Source organism: Cyprinus carpio, chromosome A13 (genome assembly GCF_018340385.1).
Source record: "Cyprinus carpio isolate SPL01 chromosome A13, ASM1834038v1, whole genome shotgun sequence".
Classification (NCBI taxonomy): Eukaryota; Metazoa; Chordata; class Actinopteri; order Cypriniformes; family Cyprinidae; genus Cyprinus; species Cyprinus carpio.
Window position 1 is genome coordinate 1,417,681 of NC_056584.1, and position 25,877 is coordinate 1,443,557.

At 38.7% G+C, this 25,877-nt stretch overlaps 1 protein-coding gene across 1 annotated transcript; it reads right to left on the reverse strand.

Moving 5' to 3' along the window:
- Positions 1 to 2,433: 2,433 nt before the first annotated feature.
- Positions 2,434 to 25,814, reverse strand: LOC109111919 (dystonin-like). Its single transcript, XM_042768357.1, has 21 exons — positions 25,572 to 25,814; positions 24,717 to 24,836; positions 23,292 to 23,461; positions 21,079 to 21,238; positions 19,316 to 19,510; positions 18,854 to 18,982; positions 18,004 to 18,147; positions 16,866 to 17,054; positions 16,628 to 16,757; positions 15,403 to 15,566; positions 15,153 to 15,315; positions 14,917 to 15,071; positions 14,736 to 14,810; positions 13,359 to 13,376; positions 12,001 to 12,117; positions 10,465 to 10,582; positions 9,718 to 9,783; positions 8,567 to 8,760; positions 7,991 to 8,098; positions 7,092 to 7,215; positions 2,434 to 3,445 (listed from the first exon to the last, which is right to left on the reverse strand). The coding sequence occupies exons 1-21, from the start codon at positions 25,797 to 25,799 to the stop codon at positions 3,189 to 3,191; spliced, it is 3,024 nt and encodes a 1,007-aa protein (XP_042624291.1). The 5' UTR covers positions 25,800 to 25,814; the 3' UTR covers positions 2,434 to 3,188.
- Positions 25,815 to 25,877: the final 63 nt, after the last annotated feature.

The following is a 25,877-nucleotide window of genomic DNA, read 5'->3' on the forward strand; positions in this document are numbered from 1 at the left end:
TAGTGCACTGGGAGACAGATGTAGTATGTCGCAGATAGGCACTAGCAGAGCTCTGCAAACATTCTGCAGGCCACAAACTGCTACTCTCCTAAACTATTAACAAGGCCTCAGTGGGAATGATTGCATATAAGATATTATCTATAAGAGCAGCATTTATAACAGCAACATAACCCCTTACAATTATTTAACCTTTTTTTTTTAATCTATTTTTAAATTATATCTTGAAAATGACATATACAAACTGGTCACAAATTAAAGCAAAAATCTAATAAGTGTGCTCACTGTGAAAATCACAACATATTTTTCAAATATTTTTTCAGTCATCAAACTGTTATGAGCCCAATTCACCTCTGTACCTTATCTACCCCTAAAACGTAGCTATAAGTACCTTAGAGCAAGTTATATGTGAAACTACAATCAAGCTTTTACGGGTAAATGAAGTACAAACATTTTAATTTAAACACTTACTGGAAGGGTACTGCCACTGATGATACGTTTTGCACGATTGTGCACAGATAGTTGTCAGCTGATTTAACAGGAATTACAGGAGTAAAAGTATTGTGTACAGTTTACCTATATAGTACTAAAAATATCATTACTAAACTTCTCAAATGGGCAATTCCTGATACACGTTTTGAGAAAACATTAATTTTTGGCCTTTTTGTCATTTGTTATCGCAGCTGTAATGCTAGTGACAGATGATGGGAGTGATTGTAAGAAACAATCAGAAGCTTTCCGGGTGCTTATTCTCCAGCAGCATTGCGGCATCATTCTCAGCAGCATGTGTTGAGAGGGGCTTCACATCAGCGTTCTTCTTGTTAGTCAGCAACCCAAAGTTTATGATCTGTTTAGATGGTAAAGCTGGATGTCATATGAGAACTCTATAAAACACCTTGTCACACGCCCATACTGCAGCTAGACATTCTTTTTCATTTTTAGAGTGATTACTGAATGCCTGGCTTTACCCGTCCACCGTGAGCCTCGAGCAGGACGCTCCCAGTCTAGAGCTACAGGTGTTTACAGTGACACTGATGTCACTAACCTGGCCAACTTTACCAAATCCACTGATTAGTTTCTCCTCAAAAGCACTCATTATATCAACGCAGAACCTTGCACTCCAGCTTTTGGAAATTGCGTAGAAACCAGCCAGTCTGGAACTTTTATATAGTCATTTAATATAGTAGAGATTTAGATCATTTAAAATAATCAGTTCTTCCACCCAGTGTTGTACTTCATTATTGTAATTCTATTTAGTGAACGCAAGTCTTATCTTAATGCAGTTGTTGACTTTGATAACACTAGTAAAGGGACCAATTCTCACTATTGACTAGTTGCCTATTAGCATGCATATTACTAGCATATGGGCTGTTTATTAGTACTTATAAAGCACTTAAAAGTCGTAGCTAATAGTTAGTATTGAGAACTGGACCTTAAAATAAAGTGCGACCTTGACTTTTTATAAAAGCAATAAAGTGGCTATATATATATATATATATATATATATATATATATATATATATATATATATATATATACACACACACACACACACACACACACACACACACACACAGACACACATGCAACTTTTTATGGCAGAAACTGTAACGCTACAGTAAATAATGTTTAAAAATAAAGCTAATGTCTTTAAGAAAATTTTTTTTTCATAACAATGAAAAATAAAGAAACATTCTTTAAACTGAATTAAAAAGATATTCATAAGGAAAAACAAACAAAAAAAAAAAAAAATTAAATACTTTTTTACTTTTAATTTTTTCTTCTTTCGTATTCAGATTAAGATTTTTTTTATTTTTTATGGGAGCTGTCTGACACCTTCATAGACAGCAATGCAGCGGAAACGTTTTATGGTCCAAAAGGTAGTAAGGACATAGCTAAAATATTCCATGTGACATCAGTGGTTCAACTGAATGTTATGAAGCTACAGGAATACTTTTTTGTGTGCAAAGAAAACAAAAATAACAACTTTATTCAATGTTTTCTTCTGTTCCGTGTCAGTCTCCACCGCCATTCACGAGAGGAACTCAGTAACTGCTGACGTAGAACCCACATGTGCTGCACTGCGCTACGCGGAGCAGAAGAAAACATTAAATCATTTTCTTTGTTTTCTTCGCGCACAAAAAGTATTTTTGTACTGTTGCATTGCTGTCCATGCAGGGTCAGAAAGCTCTTGGATTTCATCAAAATATCTTAATTTGTGTTCCAAAGATGAAAGAAGGTCTTACGGGTTTGGAATATCATGAGTGTGAGTAATTTATGACAGAATTTTCATTTTTGGGTGAACTATACCTTTAAGACTTGTTAATTGCAGTTGCGTAAATGCAACTAAGTCAAAATGCGTCTTTGTTCGGATGTTGGTCAGATAGTCAGATAGCTTGGACGGATGGAAACAAGTGAGACTTTAAAGTTTGTATATATTGTTGAGCTTTCTGCAAGCATATTTATTACAAAAAGTTGAGTAATTTGCATCAATCAGGCAAAAAGGAACCATAGAGTACACAGGCATGATTGCACTTATGAATGTATTTAGTCAGAAAGTTCTAGTCACAGTTAGGTGGCACACAATCTGTGATTTGATCGAAACGAACATTACTGCAGGTGCTACAGACGGTTGTTTTATATGCAAGTTTAAAGGCCATGATCAGGATTAACTGTAGTGTATGATAGCAGGGGTAACGGTTGTAGTGTAGCAGTGGTATTGTATTGCCCTTTAAATGCATAACAGCAGCTTGTCATTGCACTTTAAATAGATGAATAAATAATTGTGGTGTCCTGGCAGAATACAAGGGCATATTATCGCCAACAAGCATGTCCGCTAGAGCAAATGACTGTACATTCAGCTTCTCCCTCAACGCAAACATGTGGAAAAGTGTTAGTTTACCTAACAACATAGTCTTCTTGTGTTTGCTGACCTTTCCCAGCAATAAACAAAATATCAATGACGCAACAGTCACATAAAGTACAGGACAAATGCACAAAGCCATTGCATTCCACACACACTCACACACATACACTCCACATAAACTTCCTTTTTCACAACAGAATAATTTACATCTTGCTACGCTTTTTAAAATCAATAACACTTTGCAGTCTTTAGTGTGAATCTACGTCTGTCCAGTCTCGGTTTAGTGTGTGGAACCTGGCCTCTTCTGTGGACTGGACTCTGTTGACTATCTCTTGGTAGTCTTAGCCAGTTTGCTAGTAGGGGTGCTCCTCCGTTGGGGAGTTGGGATTTTGGAGGGTTTGCCTCCGTGTTGGCGTGAGGCTGAGCGCGGCGTCGGGCGTCCTGAGTCTGTCACTGTCTCCGACACGTCTGAGCAAACCGACTGGATGTCTGAAATATCGAAGTCTGAGGCATCGCTGCCACGGCGGCTGCTCCCTCGGCTTCCTGCTTTGCTGCCGGGCCTGCTTGAGATCTTACCCAACCCTGAGAAGAGAATTCACAGCCAGTCGCATCTCAGAACTATGATACTGACATCCACATTATGGCTCATCACTAAAATTAAAAAAAATAAAGTATTTATTGATAGTTTTTCAGCCCTTTAATGATGTTTGACATATATTTAGATTTTGTTTCCCAAAAGAACTAGAATCATATCATCCAAACAACCACTGTTGACAAATGTAGATTCAAAATCTTTAATCCAGAAGTAAAATACAGGAAAATCATGTTTTATACACTGCTGTTCACTAAATAGATATATGGGTAATATATATATATATATATATATATATATATATATATATATATATATATATATATATATATATATATATATATATGAAGAGTTTGATTCCAAAACGCGATAAACACCATTTTTTTTTTTTTTAATTGAGTTTCCGCCAAAATCAGTATATTATCTGGTCAGTATTGAAAAGTTTTTTTTTTTTTTAATTTTATGCAAAAAACGATGTCCACTGAGTTATTAGGTCATGTTTTCTCCCTTTTTTTCCGGACTTTTTTTCCGCTCAACCAACCACAGAGCACCATTCCACGCACTCTGTGATAAATCTCCATCGCGTGCTTTCAGATGGAGCGGCATTTAATACACAGAGCCGTACATCACTGACAAGTTATGGAAGATCGCATTCATAATCACAGATGAGTCGCATTCGATTATGAACGTGATATTGCGCAGCTTGTCAGTGTAAGTGTTTTTATTTGTTGTTAATACAGCGTATAGCACTGTCAACTAAATGAATGTAACATGGCAAAGATGAATGCACTTTTGGAAGCTGAATGTAAGGGAAATATAATTTTGGAATTTCTGTGGTTTAATTTGACATTGTTGTTCATGTATGTTCATGATGGAATTTTATTTTATTGTTGTAATTAATTTATAGCATTAACAATATGACCCGTTGAATTAATTTTGGGAGCGATGACTGATTGAATGTAGTCCAGTGCCTGTATATAAGATTAGTACTGACCAAGTTCAGAGGCTGTCATATGTGGATCAACTTTGTGTATTTTCAACAGTTTCAAAATTTATAATTACAGTATATCGGGCAGGAAATCTAAACGTTCGCCTGTCATTCATCGACCTCAAATATGACTTATCATTTGAAACTTAAACGTGTAAGAAGTAGCAACTTTACATGGCCGCTAAATGGTTGTGTGAAGTGCGGATACTATTAGCATGCTTTCTGCATGAGACCGGCACAATTTTTTTCTTGATAACTGTGAAAACAACTTAAAACATGCAGTCATTTTTGCTTATACAGATACAACAAATACATTTTTTTTTTTTGTACCCTCACAACAACAACAACAAGACGTGCTATTGTAAAATAAAGAAAACAAACAGGATGCGCTTTGTGCCGTCTTGGTCTCTGTGCACAGGAGCAAATCACAAAAATGAACTGAAACTCAGCTTACAGGCTACTTGCCTCACAGACATGAGAAATATATCTATAGAAAGCTTGAAATGTGTACTTCTGAAAGAACCAATTTGACGAAAACAAAAACTCTCTGAATATGTAATCCATATGGAAGGTGCATTTCTGTACTGCAATGTCAACTTTATCTTTGCAGCCAAGACTGACTGAAAAAACACTAGTTTATTAAAAAAATCTCCTGGCTATTTTCCCCAACACATTCATAGTCATTAATTTTGCGGGTGCTTTGTGGAAAGCTATATACGTGCATTTAAACGCAAGTAATTAAGTAATTAATTTAAACGTTTGATTAATGGCTTAAATGGACGACTACTAGTCGACTAGCAAACTCTTTAAGTGGGGGCAGCCTTATTATATTCACATATTATTATTCATATTACACAGCAATATTTAACTAAATATTTCTTTAGCATAACATTAAAAAAATATATTATTCTATGTTCTTTTTTGGGTGATGTAAAACTCTTTAAGTGGAAATTAGCATATTGTGAAAAAGTTCATTATTTTCCATAATGTAATGATAAAAATTAAACTTTCATATATTTTAGATTCATTGCACACCAACTGAAATATTTCAGGTCTTTTATTGTTTTAAAACCGATGATTCTGGCATGCAGCTCATGAAAACCCAAAATTCCTATCTCAAAAAATTAGCATATCATGAAAAGGTTCTCTAAACGAGCTATTAACCTAATCATCTGAATCAAACTAATTAACTCTAAACACCTGCAAAAGATTCCTGAGGCTTTTAAAAACTCTCAGCCTGGTTCATTACTCAAAACCGCAATCATGGGTAAGACTGCCGACCTGACACCCTCAAGCGAGAGGGTAAGACACAGAAAGAAATTTCTGAACGAATAGGCTGTTCCCAGAGTGCTGTATCAAGGCACCTCAGTGGGAAGTCTGTGGGAAGGAAAAAGTGTGGCAAAAAAAACGCTGCACAACGAGAAGAGGTGACCGGACCCTGAGGAAGATTGTGGAGAAGGACCGATTCCAGACCTTGGGGGACCTGCGGAAGCAGTGGACTGAGTCTGGAGTAGAAACATCCAGAGCCACCGTGCACAGGCGTGTGCTTTTGAACCAGAAACAGCGGCAGAAGCGCCTGACCTGGGCTACAGAGAAGCAGCACTGGACTGTTGCTCAGTGGTCCAAAGCACTTTTTTCGGATGAAAGCAAATTTTGCATGTCATTCAGAAATCAAGGTGCCAGAGTCTGGAGGAAGACTGGGGGAAGGAAATGCCAAAATGCCTGAAGTCGAGTGTCAAGTACCCACAGTCAGTGATGGTCTGGGGGTGCCATGTCAGCTGCTGGTGTTGGTCCACTGTGTTTTATCAAGGGCAGGGTCAATGCAGCTAGCTATCAGGAGATTTTGGAGCACTTCATGCTTCCATCTGCTGAAAAGCTTTATGGAGATGAAGATTTCGTTTTTCAGCACGACCTGGCACCTGCTCACAGTGCCAAAACCACTGGTAAATGGTTTACTGACCATGGTATTACTGTGCTCAATTGGCCTGCCAACTCTCCTGACCTGAACCCCATAGAGAATCTGTGGGATATTGTGAAGAGAAAGTTGAGAGACGCAAGACCCAACACTCTGGATGAGCTTAAGGCCGCTATCGAAGCATCCTGGGCCTCCATAACACCTCAGCAGTGCCACAGGCTGATTGCCTCCATGCCACACCGCATTGAAGCAGTCATTTCTGCAAAAGGATTCCCGCCCAAGTATTGAGTGCATAACTGAACATAATTATTTGAAGGTTGACTTTTTTTGTATTAAAAACACTTTTCTTTTATTGGTCGGATAAAATATGCTAATTTTTTGAGATAGGAATTTTGGGTTTTCATGAGCTGTATGCCAAAATCATCAGTATTAAAACAATAAAAGACCTGAAATATTTCAGTTGGTGTGCAATGAATCTAAAATATATGAAAGTTTAATTTGTATCATTACATTATGGAAAATAATGAACTTTTTCACAATATGCTAATTTTTTGAGAAGGACCTGTATAGTTGAATACTTGACAGATCTGATAAAAGAAACTGATCTTTATAGTCTCATAATAACCCAATAGTCAACAGTCCAATAAAATCAGTGTCGTTTTTTGAATATTCAGTATATCGCACAGTAGCAGCAGCAAAACTTGATGAAGAGCAGACGGTGTGTCCGACTCACCCATGGCTTGACCTCTGGCCTTCATGACTGCAGCGTTTATCAAGGTCCCATCCTCTCCCGACTGAAAGCCTTTTCCTGACAGATAGCCTGGAAGACGAAGCTTGCTTCCCTGAATAGGGGTGCTCTGTAAGATGTCATGATTCAGAAACGATTAGAACAGGACAATGAGGAGGCATGTAACAGACCGTTCACTGACAGAAATAAAAACAGCAACCTTTGGCCAAGAGGAGCTTTCTAAGATGCAGATAAACCCAGTGGGGTTCTGCTCTAACATACTTGCACTGAAACACATTTGACAAAAGCAAGCACAAAGAAATCCTGACTGGTTTAGGAGTGACTTCTGTATTTCATATCATTCCCACATCTAAATGTGTTTGTTCATCCCAAAATGTTGCAGTGTGTACAGTTCATGGCCAGAATGATTGAATAAATGCATGACAGACAAGAAAATTACAGTATACTGCCTACGCTGAATCAAAGTCAGCCATATACATCAGGAGAAAGAGAAGAAGTTAATTTAGAGTTCTGGATGTAGAAAAGATCTCACAAGCATCACGTTTTAGTGGCAAGAGGACAGAAAAATATTCATTTTGCAGTTAGTGCTTGAAGGTGATGTTTAGAAAAGGCCTTTGTATATCAAGCTGATTTGATTTAAGACAATCTCACCATCTCCTTTGCGAAAGAGAGGTTTAAAGGTCAGAATTAAAGGACTGAAACAAACACATCCGCCTTAATAGCGGACCACTTCCATGCATCACTGCAAAGCCAGAGAAAGAGATTGAACTCAATCCCAGATCCACACAGAAAGCAATTAGATCAGTAAGAAGGCAGAGACAGAGGTCAGGAGCAGGAGACGGAGATTAGATGTGGACTTGTCACTCATTTCTTAAGCACTATACCTCATTGGATGACCCTTGGCTGTCAAAGGAGTCAGATGATTTAAGAGTAGCTGATTTGCTGTTTGTCAGCCAGGGTTTGTCATAATTGCGGGTTAAATGTTGGGGAGTCTGTGAGAAACAATTGTGGATAAACCACATACGAAGGGTAGAAATAGAAAAAAAAAGACAGACAATACAAGAAATAATTATATATCACCAAACAATGATGGGGCTGTGTATGGCTCTGTTCCAAATCTTAGTGAGCTCCCTAAGACAGCATTCTAAGATGCCATAGATACACTCCTGACAAAAGATGCTTATGCTGATATATACAGTCTGTGACCAAACTCTCTTAAAAACAACCTTGAATGGAGTCTCCCATGTGCTATTTCTATTCTGCACCGAGTTGTTGACCCGTGCCTATGGTTTCATCTTAGTCAGGTTGTTGCCTTACAAAGCAGCTGCCTATGTAGTCAGTGGACAGCAAAGAAGCTCACTAGGTTTTGGAACCAAGCTTCATGATTGGTGAGAAGAAAATGTGACAAAAACATGGAGAAGTTTCATATTTCTCTACAACCTAATCAACAAAATCCATACCTTGGGTGTGTTGGAGCCGGGTGGGTTGGGTTGTGCTGTGGGACAGCTGTGACTAGAATTGGATCTGTTAGGGGAGGCGCCTCTTGAGGACGGCCGTGACCTTCGCCCTCTGTAGCGGAAACTGGCCATCACCTGGGTGGTGCCTTCTGGGAGAATAAACTTCTCACGCAGCTCCACGTTGGTTCTGCCCTTAGCTGGAGGAAGATCATACAGTGCATTGAGCCGGGAGGCAAGACCACAACAAAACCTTTCACATGGGTTTAGAAAATAAGCCTCTGAAATTCAAAGGAATATTATGGCTTTGTTCAACTTGAGGTCTATGGCCAACATCTGTGGTATCAACAATTACAAGTCGATTTGTTAAAAACGTTATAATTTGATCTTTCAAGTTATCACACCACCCTAATCACTGTAAACAAATTGAAGAGCAAGGCTTATTTTTTTTTATTTTTTTTGGTATAATCAACAGAAAGCCACATATGCTGTTGTTTTGACCCCAAAACATTCCTTCAAAGCAAGTTTCAGGGACTTTTTTCACAAAGCCATTTTAAAGGTTCTGATCTTGGTTGATTTTTATGAAAGTATCTATATCCAGGCTGGGGAATGATGGCCACCCACTCAAATGAGCAAAACACGGTCCAGGGTTTTGTGCTTTGGTTTGATGTAGGGAATGACTCACATGCATTGCACATCACTGGCAAAAATGATCTAATAAAATGACAAAAAATCTAATAAAAAAAAAAAACATTGATACTGCATAAAATATATTATTATTAAACAGTAGAACAGGATCAACCTTCAGAGACTGCAGTTTAGAATAACAATTTAGCATATTTGGTTTATCGTGTATAGTTCAGTTTAATGTGATGAATTATTCATATCCTGCATAGATGAGATTGTCGAGCAAGTTTCATTGCACTGCAACAACTACAACAAGCACATGCAGAGAAAGCGAGAGAGGATACGAAACAACACAAAACCACATGCTAAACAGTCCCAGACAACACGATGGAAAGGGAAGCATGAGATTAATGTTAATGAGAAAACCATTCAGGGATCACTGCAACACACACACACACACACACACACACACTGGGATGCACACATACCACTGGGATGGAGCAAGGAGAGAAAGTGTGAGAGTTGCCAACCTATAGGAGACTGAGTAATTGAAGAATTTGATTCCGAGCGCAACATTTTACTCCCGTGGTGGTGAACTAGAAGAAACGATAATTGGGTTCACAAACAAAGCAGCAGGAAAAGGGAAATTCTGAAAGAAAGGCTTCGTGGGAAGAGAACCACAAGCTTTAAGAATCCCATAAACAGCCAATTAGAGTGCAGGAAGAAAAGATTTAGCCCCAACAAATGATTACTGCCTACATAAGAAATAAGAATATCCATCAGTAACATTTTCTTTCTACATATTAAATTGCTTTAATTATTGGGAACTTAGGATTCTTTTCCAAAACTTAATGAGCTGCGTTGCTTTCTGTAGTCTACAATGGCAGCTTCCTCCTAAAGCAGCATCTTAACTGAAATTGAACCTCACAAGTGACCCAGTGGTCCATTTTTGAATGACACTGATCTGTTTTGTTTTATTCTTTTCAGTGCTGAATGAACTTGTGTCAATGCAATGTGCGATTGCCTTCTCCATGAAGTTCATTCGATACCGCTTTTGGAATTACAAGGTATCTTAGAAGGCAGCGCAAATAATGAAACAAGTCTGTGATGTGTTAAAATGCTGCCTATGTAGGCAACTCAGCTAGGTTTTGGAACATAACATATTGTCTTGGAGGAAGTAAAATACAGTGTATAAATAAGTTGAACAATTCTGTTATGCACAATATCAATTAATTTAATAGACCTGTCAGCACACCATAAGCTGAAGTGGAAATTACCTCTGCACGGGTCATTTTTCACCAGGAACTCATCCAGGGCCATCCAACCACCACCCACCCGCACCATCACCGTACTGCGCAGGATCCGCACCAGCCGCAGCTGCTGGGAATCTCCAAACTGGACACGAACAGAGAACACAATCATTCCTCTGAAATACAGTCATGTTTGTCAGTGACAGGCATGCAGCAGAGCAACATCAGAAACCTTGGCCCTGTAACACCCTTTTCAAAATAGTAATTATTGGCCATCAAACATGTGGCAGAAGCAGTGAGTCAAATCACAGCATTATTAATCCCGGTTAGATGCTATTTCTGTTGTGTTTATCTCTGGCTTCCTCTTGTTGCCCTGCCGAGCCCTTTGATCAAAACTAGTTTTGACTGAGACACAACATTGGTTTCATTCCAGAAGACGTGAAATGAGTGGTCAATCCAACTGGTTTCATTTGTGGCTTTGTGTTAATGACTGCCTGATCATGTGTAGTGGTGTGGTCCATTGTATGTCATTAAAGGTGCACAAAGTAATTTCAGAGTTTGTATTACAAGCTGATTCGACCGTGGTTCTAGACCTTATGCTGCCACCTGTGGGCGTGGATGAAGCATTATGTAAACACCATTACAGAAATTTCCAATTTGCATATTTGGCATATTTGTCACCCGTGATTAATCGATTTCAGAAGTGTCCTATATATGTATAGACAATTATTTTACTCTTCATGACAATTAAACACATCCAACCAAACAAACAGTATTGATATATATTTTTATATAAGATATTTTTTTAAAATAAGACTGATATTACGCAAGTATTCATCTCAAGTGAGTAAACATCATTTTATCAATTTCTTTATATGTGAAACTTTATTACAATAGAAAAAAGTTGCTTAGTGCACTTTTAAGACAAGGTGGACAGGACTGTGATCAGTGTGTCCACTAGGGAGTGCTATAAGTGCATTCTTCACTTGCTGAGGCTCTGTTTTCATACAAATATGGGCAGTGGCACGGACGCAGGGGAACACATGGACATAACTCTACTGCATTCCCCTACACCCTCCATGCCAAAGATAGGAGCTAAAGAAAACAACCCAAATGAGTTGATCCAAATGATTGTTGCCAGTTGGATATGGCCAAGGCATACGGATTTCACAGCACAGAAAATTATGGCCTCATGCTTTCTGTTCAAAAAACAAAACAAAAAGAAATCATACCATATGAGAAAGTTTTTCCACAAACCACAGACGTTGCACCGTCTAGAACTACAAACTACCATTCTCATAGAGGATGCGTGTGTTGACACTGATGCTCGACTCCAACCACACACAATAGGAACAATATGGAAGAATGGCTGAGATCGACTCGCTGAAGCTCAACATGACCGACACAGGCCTGCAAGCCCTTTATTCTAGAAGTGATACCCAGAGTGAATCGATACCATTGGTGAATTTGGTGATTGGGGGAAGGAGAAGATGAATTTTGAAGCATGATCAAGAGAAATAGTCAAGAGAATCACAACAAACAGCTTTAAGAATGACCATTTACCAGGATACAGCTTTCCAAAACGGCAACGTGTAGATGGGGGGTTAGATTTTGATTGTCCCTGTTTGTTATAGTCTCATCGGCGATTAAGGGGTCATGTAAGCAGTGAACGAGACCAAACTGTCAAAAGAATGGTTTCAGTTGATGTGATACAAAGCTCTCAATACAAAGGAAGAAAAACACATGAGGTTTGCATGGCCTGCCCGATAAAAGCCCTCCACCAGCTAAGAGTCACGTATCTTGCCAAAACACCACCCTGAGAAAGCATGTAGCTCATGATTTCATGTGATTTATGTAGGGAGAATCATGCATTCGGCTCAAAATTTCTCCTGAAGCTCTGGCTTGTTTGAACAACAGCCACAAATTGTGGTTAAAAGAAAAAGTGATGCTCCCGTAAAGCAGAACACAAATAGGTTTAAGTAAATTAAGCAGATACAGTAGCAGAAGGCAAGCGTACTGTGTTATGCTGCAAAAGCTGTTGCAAATTATAAGAAAAAAGCAGAATGCAACGCTGCGGGGAGAAATGCATTTGAACTCAAAAGCAGATAGTTGAATCTAAAAATGTTTTCTAAAAAATAAAAACATCCTAAAATGCCCTAAAAAATCTTTCTTTCTTTTTTTTCGGTAGAACAAGTCAATATGAAACATTCACAACCCCTTTTACTTCCGTAATGTGAAACATTCCAATTGATTCATATCACTGCATATATTTACAGTCATGAAATTAGTGTATTACCTACTGGCAAGATTTTAGAAAAACTGCATTGACAAGTTCGCACCAATTTTCTACATTATGCTGTAATCTATAAATAACTACAAACAGTAGAATTGTTTATTATTAATAAATGTTATTAATATGCCTTTGGCTGTTGTTTAAGACAAGTTATAACACTTTGTAAAAAGTTTTATTGATTAATTGATTGATTGAGTAATGCTCAATGTTGATTTCATGTTGAACAGAAACTATTTCCCAAATATCTGTGCTTGTTTAACTCAGACCTAAATTAATCTGCCTTAAAATTACTCAGGGCACAACAAAAGAGATATTAAGGAAATATCAGCACTAAACACCTATCTTTTGTGTGTGTGTCATTTAGTATTAAGGAAGTAGAAATGTTCATCTGTATTTATAACTTTCCCAAGCCACTGTGCTTCAATGCCTGTGGAGATCTGCACACAGCCAAGCCACAAACTAAATGGTTAGCTTTGGGAAGAGAGTTAAAAACTTTTTTAAATATGCTTATCCGCTTGTGAGTTTAAGACAGCCTTAAATATTGGAAATTCAAAGACACAGTGACAGTGAATCAGATAAAACATAAAGGGCAGCACAGCAAATCTTAAAAAACACTATGCATGTATACCTGATTTCCAAGGTAGAACTGATGTGGTGGGGGGGAGGGAAAAGACAAACATTAGTAACTATCAGTTCACTCACTCTTTTTGATTTTACAATAAACTTTGCTGAAAAAAAAAAAACACATAAGATATTCTAGTTCTTGTCATCCAGTGCCACAGTTACAGGCCTCCAGGCAGTCAGTACTATTCCCTCAGATTGCAGGCACTAACAGAATGGCTGTCTGTGACCAAATGTTACGGGATCTGTTTATTAGGGGTGTTGGAGAGAAGGGGACCGGGGGGGAAACTCTCAAACTTGAGAGAATGAAAAATGCAATGGCATGTAAAAATGTAATGAAGTCATTCTCTTTGGAAAGAGCAGTGTTGGAGCAGAGAGGTTTGGGTATGGGAGCAGTTTAACAGGGGTGTGTGGAACTCTGCCAACTTTCCACACTTCATGTTTCCATCCTGTCCTCAAAACATTACTTATATCGGCTTTGATACAAGGAATCAGGGCCTTTTCATTTGGATACAGCCAATGTCCAAATGAACTTTGCTAGACTGGTTACATACAGTTATGTTATTGGCAAATAAAAAACATATTTTGTAATAAAAGCAGGATTTTTTTCTAGCACTAAGGTGAATGCTGTTTTGTATGGAAGCCTGTTTCCGCCACTCAATAAAAAATAAAAAAGGTAATCGCGACTGTTTATCTCACAATTCAGTCATAATTGGGAGATATAAACTCACAATTCTGAGAACATAGCCCCCCCCCCCAAATTGTTCTTTAACTCGCAATTGCGAGTTTATATCATTTAATTCTAACTTCATAACTCACTTTATATCTCACAATTCTGACTTTTTTTCTCAGAATTGCGTGATATAAACTCGCAATTGCAAGAAAAAAAGTCAAAATTGCGATATATAAACTCACAATTCTGAGAACATAGCCCCCCCCCCCAAATTGTTCTTTAACGCGTTTATATCACGCAATTCTGAAAAAAAAGTCAGAACTGTAAGTTTATATCTCCCAATTCTGACTTCTATATCTCGCAGTTCTGACTTTATAACTCACAATTCTGTGAAAAAAAGTCTGAATTGTGAGATACTGTAAAAAGTAGCAATAACCTTTTTTTTATTCAGTGGCGGAAACGGGCTTCCATAGTTTTGAGATCATACTATCTGAGAAAATCAGATAATTTTGTTGTAAAAGGACAAACAATTCATATATTTAATTCATCAACTTCACAACCAATCATTTATTTTTGAATTTTTATTTTGAAAAGCTTGAGGAAAAAAAAAACTGAACCAATGACCAGGCTTCTGCATTTGTATCGGCCTAGTGTTCCATACTGAATCTTTTTCTTGACTCATCCAGAAAGCATGAAAAATCTCTGTCTTACCCGATATTTGTTGGCGCCGATCTGCTCTACTTGGAACCGTTTCGGACACTTGCACTTTGCAACTTGGCGAGTCACCTAAACACATGAAGTCATAAATCAGAAAACGACTACAAGTATCAACATCCGTAAAATTTCCAGTTATTGTGTAGGATGTTCCAGAAAGTAAGCTGATAACATTTACCTCATCTTCAATTTTATCCGCATCGGTTAATGGTTTGTAAGCATCTTTGTTGGGATGTAGAGCAGCCACAAACTCATAGTAGTCGATGTAGCCATCACCGTCACGATCAAAGATGTCTGCCACAGCGCTCATCTCCAGACGACTGGTGGGGAACTCTACAAGACCAGAGAGGTGTTGAGGGTACAGGCTGAAATACTTTAGACCTAAACAACACACAGTTTGACATCTTTCCTTACTTGAGGACAGGATGCCATCGATGAATTCCTGCCTTGTGACTTTGCCATCCTGGTCTTTATCAATACGACGGAAGAAATCCATGACGCGCGATTTCTTGTGGTTCATCCAGCGCATGTAGCGTTTCCTCCATACGTCAAAGTCAAAGTTGGCAAACTCTTTCAGCTGGGGCAGATAAGAAGCAAATGAGTTTGAAGGCACCTGACATGAATCTGAGCCAGATGTGAGGTCAGGTGTTTATGTACGACTGACCTCCTCTAGTCTGTCCAGAGCATCGTTGAGCTTCCTTCTCCTGTCCAGCGCCAGCAGCCACACCTGCTGCCACTTACTGACCAGCAGGTTCACTCGGGGGTTCTTAGTCTCGATTTGTGTCTGTGATGCTGCGGTGTACATGGATTGTGTAGGGAATCTCTTTCCTGATGACCAAACAAACAAATGGCTAAATCAGCCAAAGCTAAACAGCCAATGAGTGCACTTCTGTTTGGTGGACTATACTACAAAACCTGGTGATGTTTATATCTACGACTTCATTATTAGTGTTTAGCTCAAGGGCACACGTTTACATTTATCCTTTTATCTAAAGGACCTAAGCTACACCATAAGGGGCTCATCCTAAGGAGAGAATAACAAGGAAAGTGTCATTATACAATGTTACAACATTGTTAAGAAAAGTACAAGCTAGGACAGAGATGAAGTTGAGACACAGTAAATCAAGGGTCATAAGTGGTTGGACAAAGGTCTATAGGATTTGATCCTACAGCTTTTTGGTTAAGAGCCCATATCTTTAAGCACTAGTGTACACTTGGCTCCATCTGAAATCACGTACTTCCCTACTATATAGAAAGAATAAATATTATGTGAAAACCATAGTATATCCACATTCACATTATGAATAAAATAGTAAGAGAAAAGAGAAAAAAAAAACTTTTAAAAATACCAACTTGTAGTGTAATGATATAAATAAAAACAGTATTCTTCCACCAAACAATGTAGTTCCTCAGAAAAAGTTGTGGTTCCAACAAAGTGGTTGCTGAACAACACACAGACGTAAACAAAGGTGTATATTTGTAGTGTAATTTACAACAGCTTCGAACACGGCTCAACCAATCAGAATCAAGGACCGGAAACTATCCGTTTTATGATTAAACTTATACTACACACATTCATACTATATAGAACATATTTTTAATGGTTGCAAGATAATTATTATTCAAAGAAGTACAGTACCTATTCAGACAGTATGCGATTTCAGACACAGACAAAATATTAACATAAAGCCTCTTCTCAAACTCTTACCCCAGTCCCTAGAATTAGCACTGAACCCTAAACCTAAATATCAAATCCTGTTCAGTTTTTATTCTGCTCAAATCATGCTATTGTTCACTGAGGGCCAGCTATGGTGCATGCACTACAACAAGGACTTTGCCTTTGACAAACTGAATTGAGAAACTGGACTCAGCTTGAATGCTATACTCACTGGCTGTTCGTCCTTTCTCTGGAACAGGGATTTGAGACTGAACCGGAGGATCTGCTGTGGATTTTCTCTTATGAGTTTTGGTGATTTTATCCACGTCTGGTTGTTTTCTGGTCATCTCTTCCATGAATGTCTGGTACACACACACACACACACACACACACAAACAGCTTTTTTCTAAACCTTTGACTAACTATGTAAGGGTGTTAAAGTGAGCCCTTCATACAGCTCTTGATGTTACCTGGTGCTCAGCGATGAGCGATTTGACTTCCTCTAACTCTTGAGGAAGAGGTTCCTTGTCTTTCTCGCCAAGTGTGGTTTCAGCCCACTGGAGCCAGTTCAGCAGGTTTTCCAGCAGTTCTTGCGTGGCCAGCAGTTCGGCCAGAGCACTGGAGAGTCTCTGCTGGTGCTGACGCACCCAGGCTGTTACCTGACACAGACGCAGAAATCAGATCATGCTGTAGACAGAGTTGATTGTTAAAAGGGACATCGGATTCCCACTTTCCACAAGTTTGTATAATTCTTTAGGGTCTTCATGGAATGCCTGCAACATACTTTGGTTAAAGTTCTACAATGGTTGTGTAAAATAACACCCTTATTACCTTGTCAAAAACAGCTCTGTTCACAGCGAGCCGTTTCAGTGCATGTCTCTTTAAATGATAATGAGCTCCGGCTCACTTCAGTCTTATTCAGTTAGCTATCTATGTAGAAACCGGTTGCAAATTGAAACAGCTCACTGGATGACAGTTTCAGACTCAGACAGCCTATAACGAACCGGCTGTGTATTTTCTTTTCAGCTTTTCTGAGCTAGCAGATATGCCAGAAACTAAATACAAAAAAGTGAAAATTTCATCCGATGTCCCCTTAAACAGTTATGAAACACCCATTGAGAGATCTGACCAGTTACTAGCACAGATATCTGAGGTAGCACACAAAACAGGAAAATACTTTCTTGATCTAGCAAAATCTGATTGGCTGCCTTCACACAGCTTTTGAAAATAACAGACAAACTAAGTTTTATAAGTCTGTCTGGAACTGTTGCATTTACAAAGTTTATAAAATGAGCACTTTTGAGGAAGAACTAGTTTCTGGTTTCATCAGTCCAGATGTGACTTATGAGTGTTGTTTGAGGCAGATCCATGTTTTCTTTTTTTTCCCTGTATTTTTGTAATTTCCTCCCTCTTTCAATTATTGTGGTAAAGTCTAGGTGAATGAATGTGTTTGGACATTTTACATATCCCTCAGATGGTCTCTTTCTGAGTGGAACCTAAAACTTGTCTACTTTTATTCAAATATACATAAGATGCCTAAATATTATGTGCTTTTCATTAAATGTCCCTGAATGATTTGTAGATATCAACTTGTAGAAATAGACGAACCTCCTCAAAGCGCGCTTTGATGATGGTGTTCCAGTGTTTGATGGTGGTGATGGAGTCTGGGTGGCAGATGGACAGGATTGCCTCTCCCATGCTTGTGGCTTTATTCAGGGCCAGTCGCTTCTCCTCCAGCTTCTTCATAAACTCCTGCATGTATCAAAAGTTCTTGCATTAGCAAATGGTCATGGTTACACAAAGAGCAGCCCATCTCCACCAGTACTGATTCATGATCTTCAAAAACATGATTATGTAGAGTATGTATGCCATCGATGGCATCCTATTCCCAGCATGTAGAGATTATGTATTACTACTCATCATTAGTAACTGGTGTTTTAACCTAAGGAGAAACCCTATCCTCTCCCAGGATCTTTGCTTCCTCAAACTGTGGATGTGAATAATGTCTCGGGGAACAGACTATTTTGGATATTGAATATGAGATCACACTATATGGGTTGAAATATGGGTTGAAGTCTTTTCTGGCAAGCAGTAGTTAATAAAGATTTGAAGCCATGTATGGCTTTTGTTACTCAGTTGGACGTGAAGAGAGACCGGGCTACGCATCACTACCTCACATCATGAGTGGAGCTAATAAAAAAAAGAATGTCATAGTTGTGGAAAACACAGACACACGTTCTGTCTTGGAAAGATTACGATCCCTCTGGCACACACTTGCATTTAAACTCAATGCTGTAATGTAGAACAGATACCATTTCATTTTCTGTGTTTACTGTGGCCTATCATTGTTGCCAGTAAATACTGATATGCTATTGCCACTAAAAGGTTTCACAAGGTAAACATCACACTGATTCATTTTTCTTGTGTGGGTTATTTGCCGTTGTTGTGGGAAGCTTGCCTTGTGCTGTTCAATGAGAGCGCGGAGGGCTTCTTCATCGTCAGGCAAGGCACCGTGGAAGCGAAGGCTCTGTTCAGCCTCTGCAAGCCACTCCAGTAAGATATGAACAGTGGAGTGGAACTCCTCAGCCTGAGGAACAATGCACAAATGAGTTGAAAAGGTGCATTCACAGAGAGCAATTTATACATAAATATATACATGTACATATTATACATACTGTTACTTTCATAAACAAAAACTTCCTTTGAAGGATGGAGTCACACACTCTATTGGATCTGAAGGCAATTCTGATACTTGTAAGTTAGGTTTGATAATAATTTGACATGCAAGGTTAGCCAGTCCTAACTGTGGTAAGATGTTTTTACAGTACCTTGTTTTATTCTAACGGTCTAAATTGTTATTAAACGGTCATGAGTGTAACATCTGGCAGCGTGATTGCTGATGACAGATGGCATGTCTTACCTGACACAGTGCCTGCTCGAGCCGTGTCTGTTTGGACACAGAGAGGCTGCACACCGTCTCCCAGCGTGTGCTCAGCTCTTGCATCTGAACTTTGACCCAGGACGAGTCATCGTGGCTGTTCTCAATAAGCTCACGGGCCGAGCGTTTCAAAGCCTGCACGCTGCCAGTCCTTTTGCCCAACTCTTTCTGGAACACCTGCAGGACACATGGAGAAATTCATTCAACATGCAACCCATCTACTTTTAGCTGCCTATATAGACTGCATTCTAACTGAAATGGAACCTCATAAATGAATGATTTGGAAAGCTCTACATAGGCAGCAACATCATCATATATATGCATTTTAAAACTTAGTTGTTTGTATAGATTTACATAGGCAGCAACATCATCATATATATGCATTGATGTTGGGTTAAACAGTTCATTAGATTTCAAGACAAGTATTTTCAATACTTAGTGAATTGTTTTTATAATCAATCACATTTTGTGTGCCTGTACAATGCTGTCTATATTACATCAGGCCAGAGCCCATATCCACCTCTGATGTCATTCATATATATGCATTTTAAAACATCTCCTTGTCCACTGCTATCAATCATGCTCCTAACGTTATCAGCTGCCAGGCTTTACGACATTTGCACATCACCAGGATTTAATTATGTAGCCTATGACTTTGCATCAGCATTGGTCATTCCAAAAAAAAAAAAATGTTGGCTCTATGTCTTTGATGATGTGGTGTATGAAATATGAATCACATTAAGTGATCCTTCCTTGTCTTGTGACTACATAAATGCTGAGATATTTATAGAATCTTGTCTAAAAGCTGGAATTTATTTTAGCTAGATCACCCAGATCTTGATTGCATCCATAGAAATCACGCATAAACAGCACCAAACATAGTCAGAAGATTGCTGGTGAACATTTGCTCAGGTTAAGGCCTCAATTACGAGCGTGAATGAGGTCACCTCTAGGCTCATCAGCTCAAGTGTGTCCTGATGTCTACTCTAGCATTGAGTTTGAGTCCGTCTGGCCAGCGCTCCTGTCACCTTTAACTGAAACCAGTGGGTTCTGTTATATTACACTCCCTCTGATGATACTACAGTGTAATTATATTTTATTTTTGCCACAGAACCAAGAAGTTAAAAACACGGGGACGGATATTTTAGGAAAGCTGCTCAAGGCATGAAACATGCACATGCATACAGCAGCAGAACTGAGATCAGAGCATGGCATGGGTCAGACTGGACGTCCCGTCATGTACAACTGCTCTTTTGAGTCATGAGCATGTGCAGTACTCACCAAGTTATATCCTGTCATCAACGTATATAATTGTTGTTATTTTAACTCGATTTGTACAGTACTTTAGGTGAGGTTTAAGCTTCTGTTGATTACAGTATTTGATGTGCTTAATGCATGCACATTGATCAATATTCATATGTCAATAAAATCCTAAATCAAATCCGTCCAGTAAAGCAATCATGGCTCTTCAGAAGACATGGAATACACCGTTCATTTAAAAATTGATTTCTTTTACAATGTGCTCATGAACTTTTTAAAAGCCTGAAAATTATGAGAGAAAATAAAAAAATATCTAGTGCTGTGCCAAAACAATCATATACTATATTGTGGTAGTTTTTCATGATATTGTATCATTACTTTAGATATCTGTATCTTTAGATATCAATTTCATTCATTCATATCATGCCCTACAGTTGAGTATTGAAGAAGCAGGTTGTGTACGTCAGTCAAACTCATATGGGTACCTTATGGCTGTCGATGAGGTTCAGGACGAGGTCTATGTCTCCATGCACGGGCTGATCTTCAGCAAGCTGTGGTTCCACTTTATAGAGCCAGTCGATGAGAGCCTGCAGTGCATCTGTGAACTGACCTGAGAACAGCAGAGCTTCCTCCAGCTTATTCTGCCTGGAGAAAAAAATAGCCCATATGATGTTAAATACACAGTTGTGACAACATATCATTTTGTATTGCCATGAATCATGGACAGTTAGTTGACAAATAACACAGATATTAAATATTGTTTACTCAACATTAATATTTTAGGTCTAAATTCAAATGAATGCATAAAGGAAAATGGGTAACACTTTAAAATAAGGTTTTATTTGTTAGCATTAGTTAACTACTTAACATCAACTAACGATGAAAAATACTTCTAAAGCATGTTTAATATTAGTTCTATCATGAGAACTCTCAGAAGATTTTAGCATGGTAATGGATACGACAATGTTAATGTATTTGGTCTTGGCAGAAAATGTCTGCTATGCCGCTGCTGAATTGCTGTTGATGTTGGTTATTGCTATATTTGTAGATATTGCTGCTGCTGCTGCTAGCAAGTACAGGAACTTGCTACTGCCAATACATAAGCCGATATAGTGCTGTGAGTATTTAAGACATACTGCTGCTGCACAAATAGCATATATAATAACTCATAGCAGATCTATACAGGTGGAGCTGGGGAAGGTGAAGGGTTTCAGAGGAACTTTGAAAGCGTGGTGCAATGCTGAAGTGAATGCTGATCAACAATTTAAATGTAAAGCAGCAAGCTCATTGGCTGCATATGCAACATGAACCAATCAGCTTTTGACGTTTAATGCTAAGAATGTCATCAGTTACGTTAAGGACACATCAGCCTGCGCCATCTAGAGCAGTGGTGTCCAAATTATGGCCCGCGAGTGGTGTCCAAATAAGTGGCCTGCAGCTATCTTAAATAGACTATATTATATATGGCCCGCCAAGCATAATTTACAAAATAGGCCTATGCAGTTTCACAATGTCAACACAAGATGGCAGCACAAAATTTTAGTCCAGATGCTATTGGATGTAGCAGTAAAATGCAAGTGATAACAATTTGATAACTCATATGCGCTCTCATTTCTTTAGCGCGCGCAAATTCCTAAATGCTTCAAAAGCAGAAAAGCGCGACTTGATTGTTTGAACCGCACTGCACGGACCGTTTTTAGCTCTGCCTAAAGACAGCGTGAGCTCAGAATAAATGTGTTTACTCGCTCACTGATCTCGATCACAAGACCACTGTGAGAAGCGTTTGAGTTTGGAGCAGAGGTTTCCATACAAACCACAGATGTCAAAGGCAGATGAAACAGTGCTGACATTCTCTACAACAGTAACGCGGTGCGACAACAATGCAGTCAGAACGCTTTTCAATCCACAAATCACCAACATTTTGATTTACTGTAGTAACAATAACTGTGGTATTGTTGCAGTAATGTTGCATATTTATACAGAATCTTCTTATATTATTAATATAGGCCAATTTAATATTTATAAGCAGTGCTTTCATGTGTTAATAGACTAAATACCATAAAGCCATTCTATGATATAATTGTAAAAGCTTTAAAAACAAGATATTTACAGATTTTTGTCCTCAACAAAACTCAAACTACTGCTACTGCCAACTCAACATCATGTATATGTATGTATGTATATATATATATATATATATATATATATATATATATATATATATATAGGTAGAAGCATCTGGCCCCCGAGTGTTTCCACATTGTCGAATCCAGCCCCCTTTAGGAAAAGTTTGGACACCCCTGATCTAGAGTTTCATGACAGAACTTGGTATTTTATTGTAGTTTTAGTTAATTTTTACATTTACTAATACAATAGAAGCAAAATATGTGTCTGTTAATATTATTTAATGGATCTAAGCTAACAATGAACAGTTGTTTTTTATTAGTTAATATTAATAAATAAATACTGTAACAAATGTATTGCTCATTGTTAGTTAATGCATTAACTAACATTTACTAATACGATCTTACTGGAAAATATATATTTTAAGTGTTCTGAAAAACCCAATTCTAAAATAAGCCTAATTTTAATAAAGCCTGAAAAAGGCTTAATTTTGTCTATGCAAAATGTATACATCTATTTTTAATCGGGGAGATGGATATGTGTTTTTCTGAAATCCATCCAAATGCGCATGTACCTCTCCACAGATTTCCCACAGACTGTGTCCCATTTGTCCCTGAGCTCACTGAGCATGTCGTCCAGTTTCTGGCTGTCATCTTGCAAGGAGGTCTTGTCCTTCAAAGCTCGGCCCGTGCGGCTGGTGGTGTCATACACCGAATGCTTGCTGCCCAGAGTTTTCTGGAACTCCTACAATCCCCCCACACAAGACAAACAGAGGCGACGGGTCATTCGGATGTAGCTCAAGGGCATGTGTCCCGAAAACCATCCTGTGAGGTCTTCCAGGAAGCCTGATGTCATCAAATCCTGCCATTTGTATTTGTGACTGACTCATCAGAACATCTGAAGCCCTGCTGAGCTGTTAATTACATACCAACATGCAGCACTAAGACCAGGATCACACAATCCTACTCGTATCCTGCATTTAAAACCACTGATGGTGCACATCATCTGTGACTGAGGAGCCTGACTTCAGTTTTAAAGAATTGCAAGTCTCAGTCTGTTTACTGTTTTTACCACTGTGTGGCCTGAAACGGTGAACTCTTTAAACTTCTAAAAAAGAATAATAATAAAATAAAATAAAAACCATGTACACCTCTTTCAAATATAAAGATTACCTCCCAAAAAGTGGGGGAATTAATTAGACAGAAGTATAACAGGATGCCACTTCTTATGACCCACAGTCTGTAAAAAACACAATAGCAGTGAGGGAAAAAGCACCTGGTATTGTTTGTTCGGCAGCTCGTCAGTTGTTCCACATTCACAGATGGGGATAAAAACATGGTGTGAACAGGAAGTCTATATGACCCTGTTTAAACCTGTCATTTACATCCACTTTTTGTGATCGAAGCACAAGTGGCCAGCGCCAAATATAGGTGCAAACATGTAAATTGTCCAATGTTTTGTGTATTTTAAATGCTCATCTGTCCTGAGTGTGACCACAGTGAAACATAACCTAAACGTAGCAGATTCCTCTGATCTCTCACAGCAAAACAAGCAATTCAAACTTTCAATCCACAATTACAGCTGCACTCATAACCCTTTTTATTTGCTTCCATTCCCTTTTGCTCATAAGCTGTAACATGGGTTTGTTTGTTCAATTTTCATCCCCATGAAAGTGATGTAGAGTGTGTCAAAATAAGAAGGGAGCGGGCTTTCGACACAAGTGCTCACAGGAGAGGCATTAGGAACACATGTTAATACCAGTGGCTGTTACATAAACAGTTTAAGACTAGTCTTACAACTTAGTCATCTCATTTTTTAAAGACAGGTCAACTGCTAGTTGGTCAGACTAGTTCTTTAGCTAGTTTTAGCATAGTGGCTGTGTTTATATAACTGGCACAAGGTGGAAATGGTGTGGGCTGACCGCTTATGATGGGATCACTAAGAACACATCTTAATACCAGACGTGTGTTGGACAGGGAAATGGACTGGTGTCGTTCACCTTGTGCTGGGTTAACTGCGTCTTGATCTTGTCCGGATCATTAGCGATCTCCAGCTCAGAGTCCAGCACTCTCTCAGACTCTTCAAGCCACTCCATCAGTTTGTTCCAGGTCTCATGGAACTGCAGAAGACGAGAGCGTGAGAATCCATCAGTGTAATATGCAGTATATTAAAGCACTTTATTTTTTCCATGATTGAACCATAGAGAATTTATTTTGGCTTTTCTCACACTGAACAAAAAAAAAAAAAAAAAAATCCGTCATGTCCAACAAGTTTGCTTTAAAAATCGATTACAGTTACTAAATAAACCCCTCAGGTCAGTATTTATAAGATGCGCCTTTGGCAGCAATTCCAAAGTAGGCTGTGTCCATACTGTAGGTTTTTATTATAATGTTTCTCATTCTTCTTTGTAGCTCTAGCTCAGTCTGGCTGCGTGGAGCTTGTGAGTGCTAAGTCGTTTTCAAGTCCCCTCATAAATTCTCAATTGGACTGAGATCTGGACTTTGGCTTGGCTACTCCAGGACTTCAACAATCTTGTGTCTTTTCTTGCAGGGAAAATACAGGACTTTCCCTGTATTTTCCTACATTTATTTTATCCTATACCCTTTATGCAGACCCTTTCACAATCAAGAAGAATCCCCACAGTGTGCATATATTGATGATTTAAGTGTGTTATATTAAAGAGTGTAAATTCACTTTGACATTAAAGAGTCTCATTACGTTGATCAGTCACAAAAGAAGCCAAATGAAGTTCTCTGTGATTCAATCATTCCTATAGTGACTATATCTAGCAAGGATGTGTGATTAAACAAAGCATGGCTATTAAATGAGTTCTATCCCACGGGACCTCTCCCACCTGTTTGGCACGTTTCCTGGCATCGTCCAGCAGGCGTCCTCTCTCCACTGACCTCTGCACGACCTTCTCCCAGCGGCCTTGAACGCTCAGCAGGAGGTTCTTGATCAACACCACGTCCTGTTTCTGACTGAAGTACTTGAGGTGTGTTCCTGTCTTATCCAGCTCGATGATCTGATCCCGATGTGAGTTCACCTCAGTCACAAACACCTGCAATTCCAGCAGATCCATTTTAAGAAAGAAAGAAAAAATATATATTTTGGAAAAGGACTGTTTCTTAAAAGTGCAAGAACATGGCGAAAACATTTT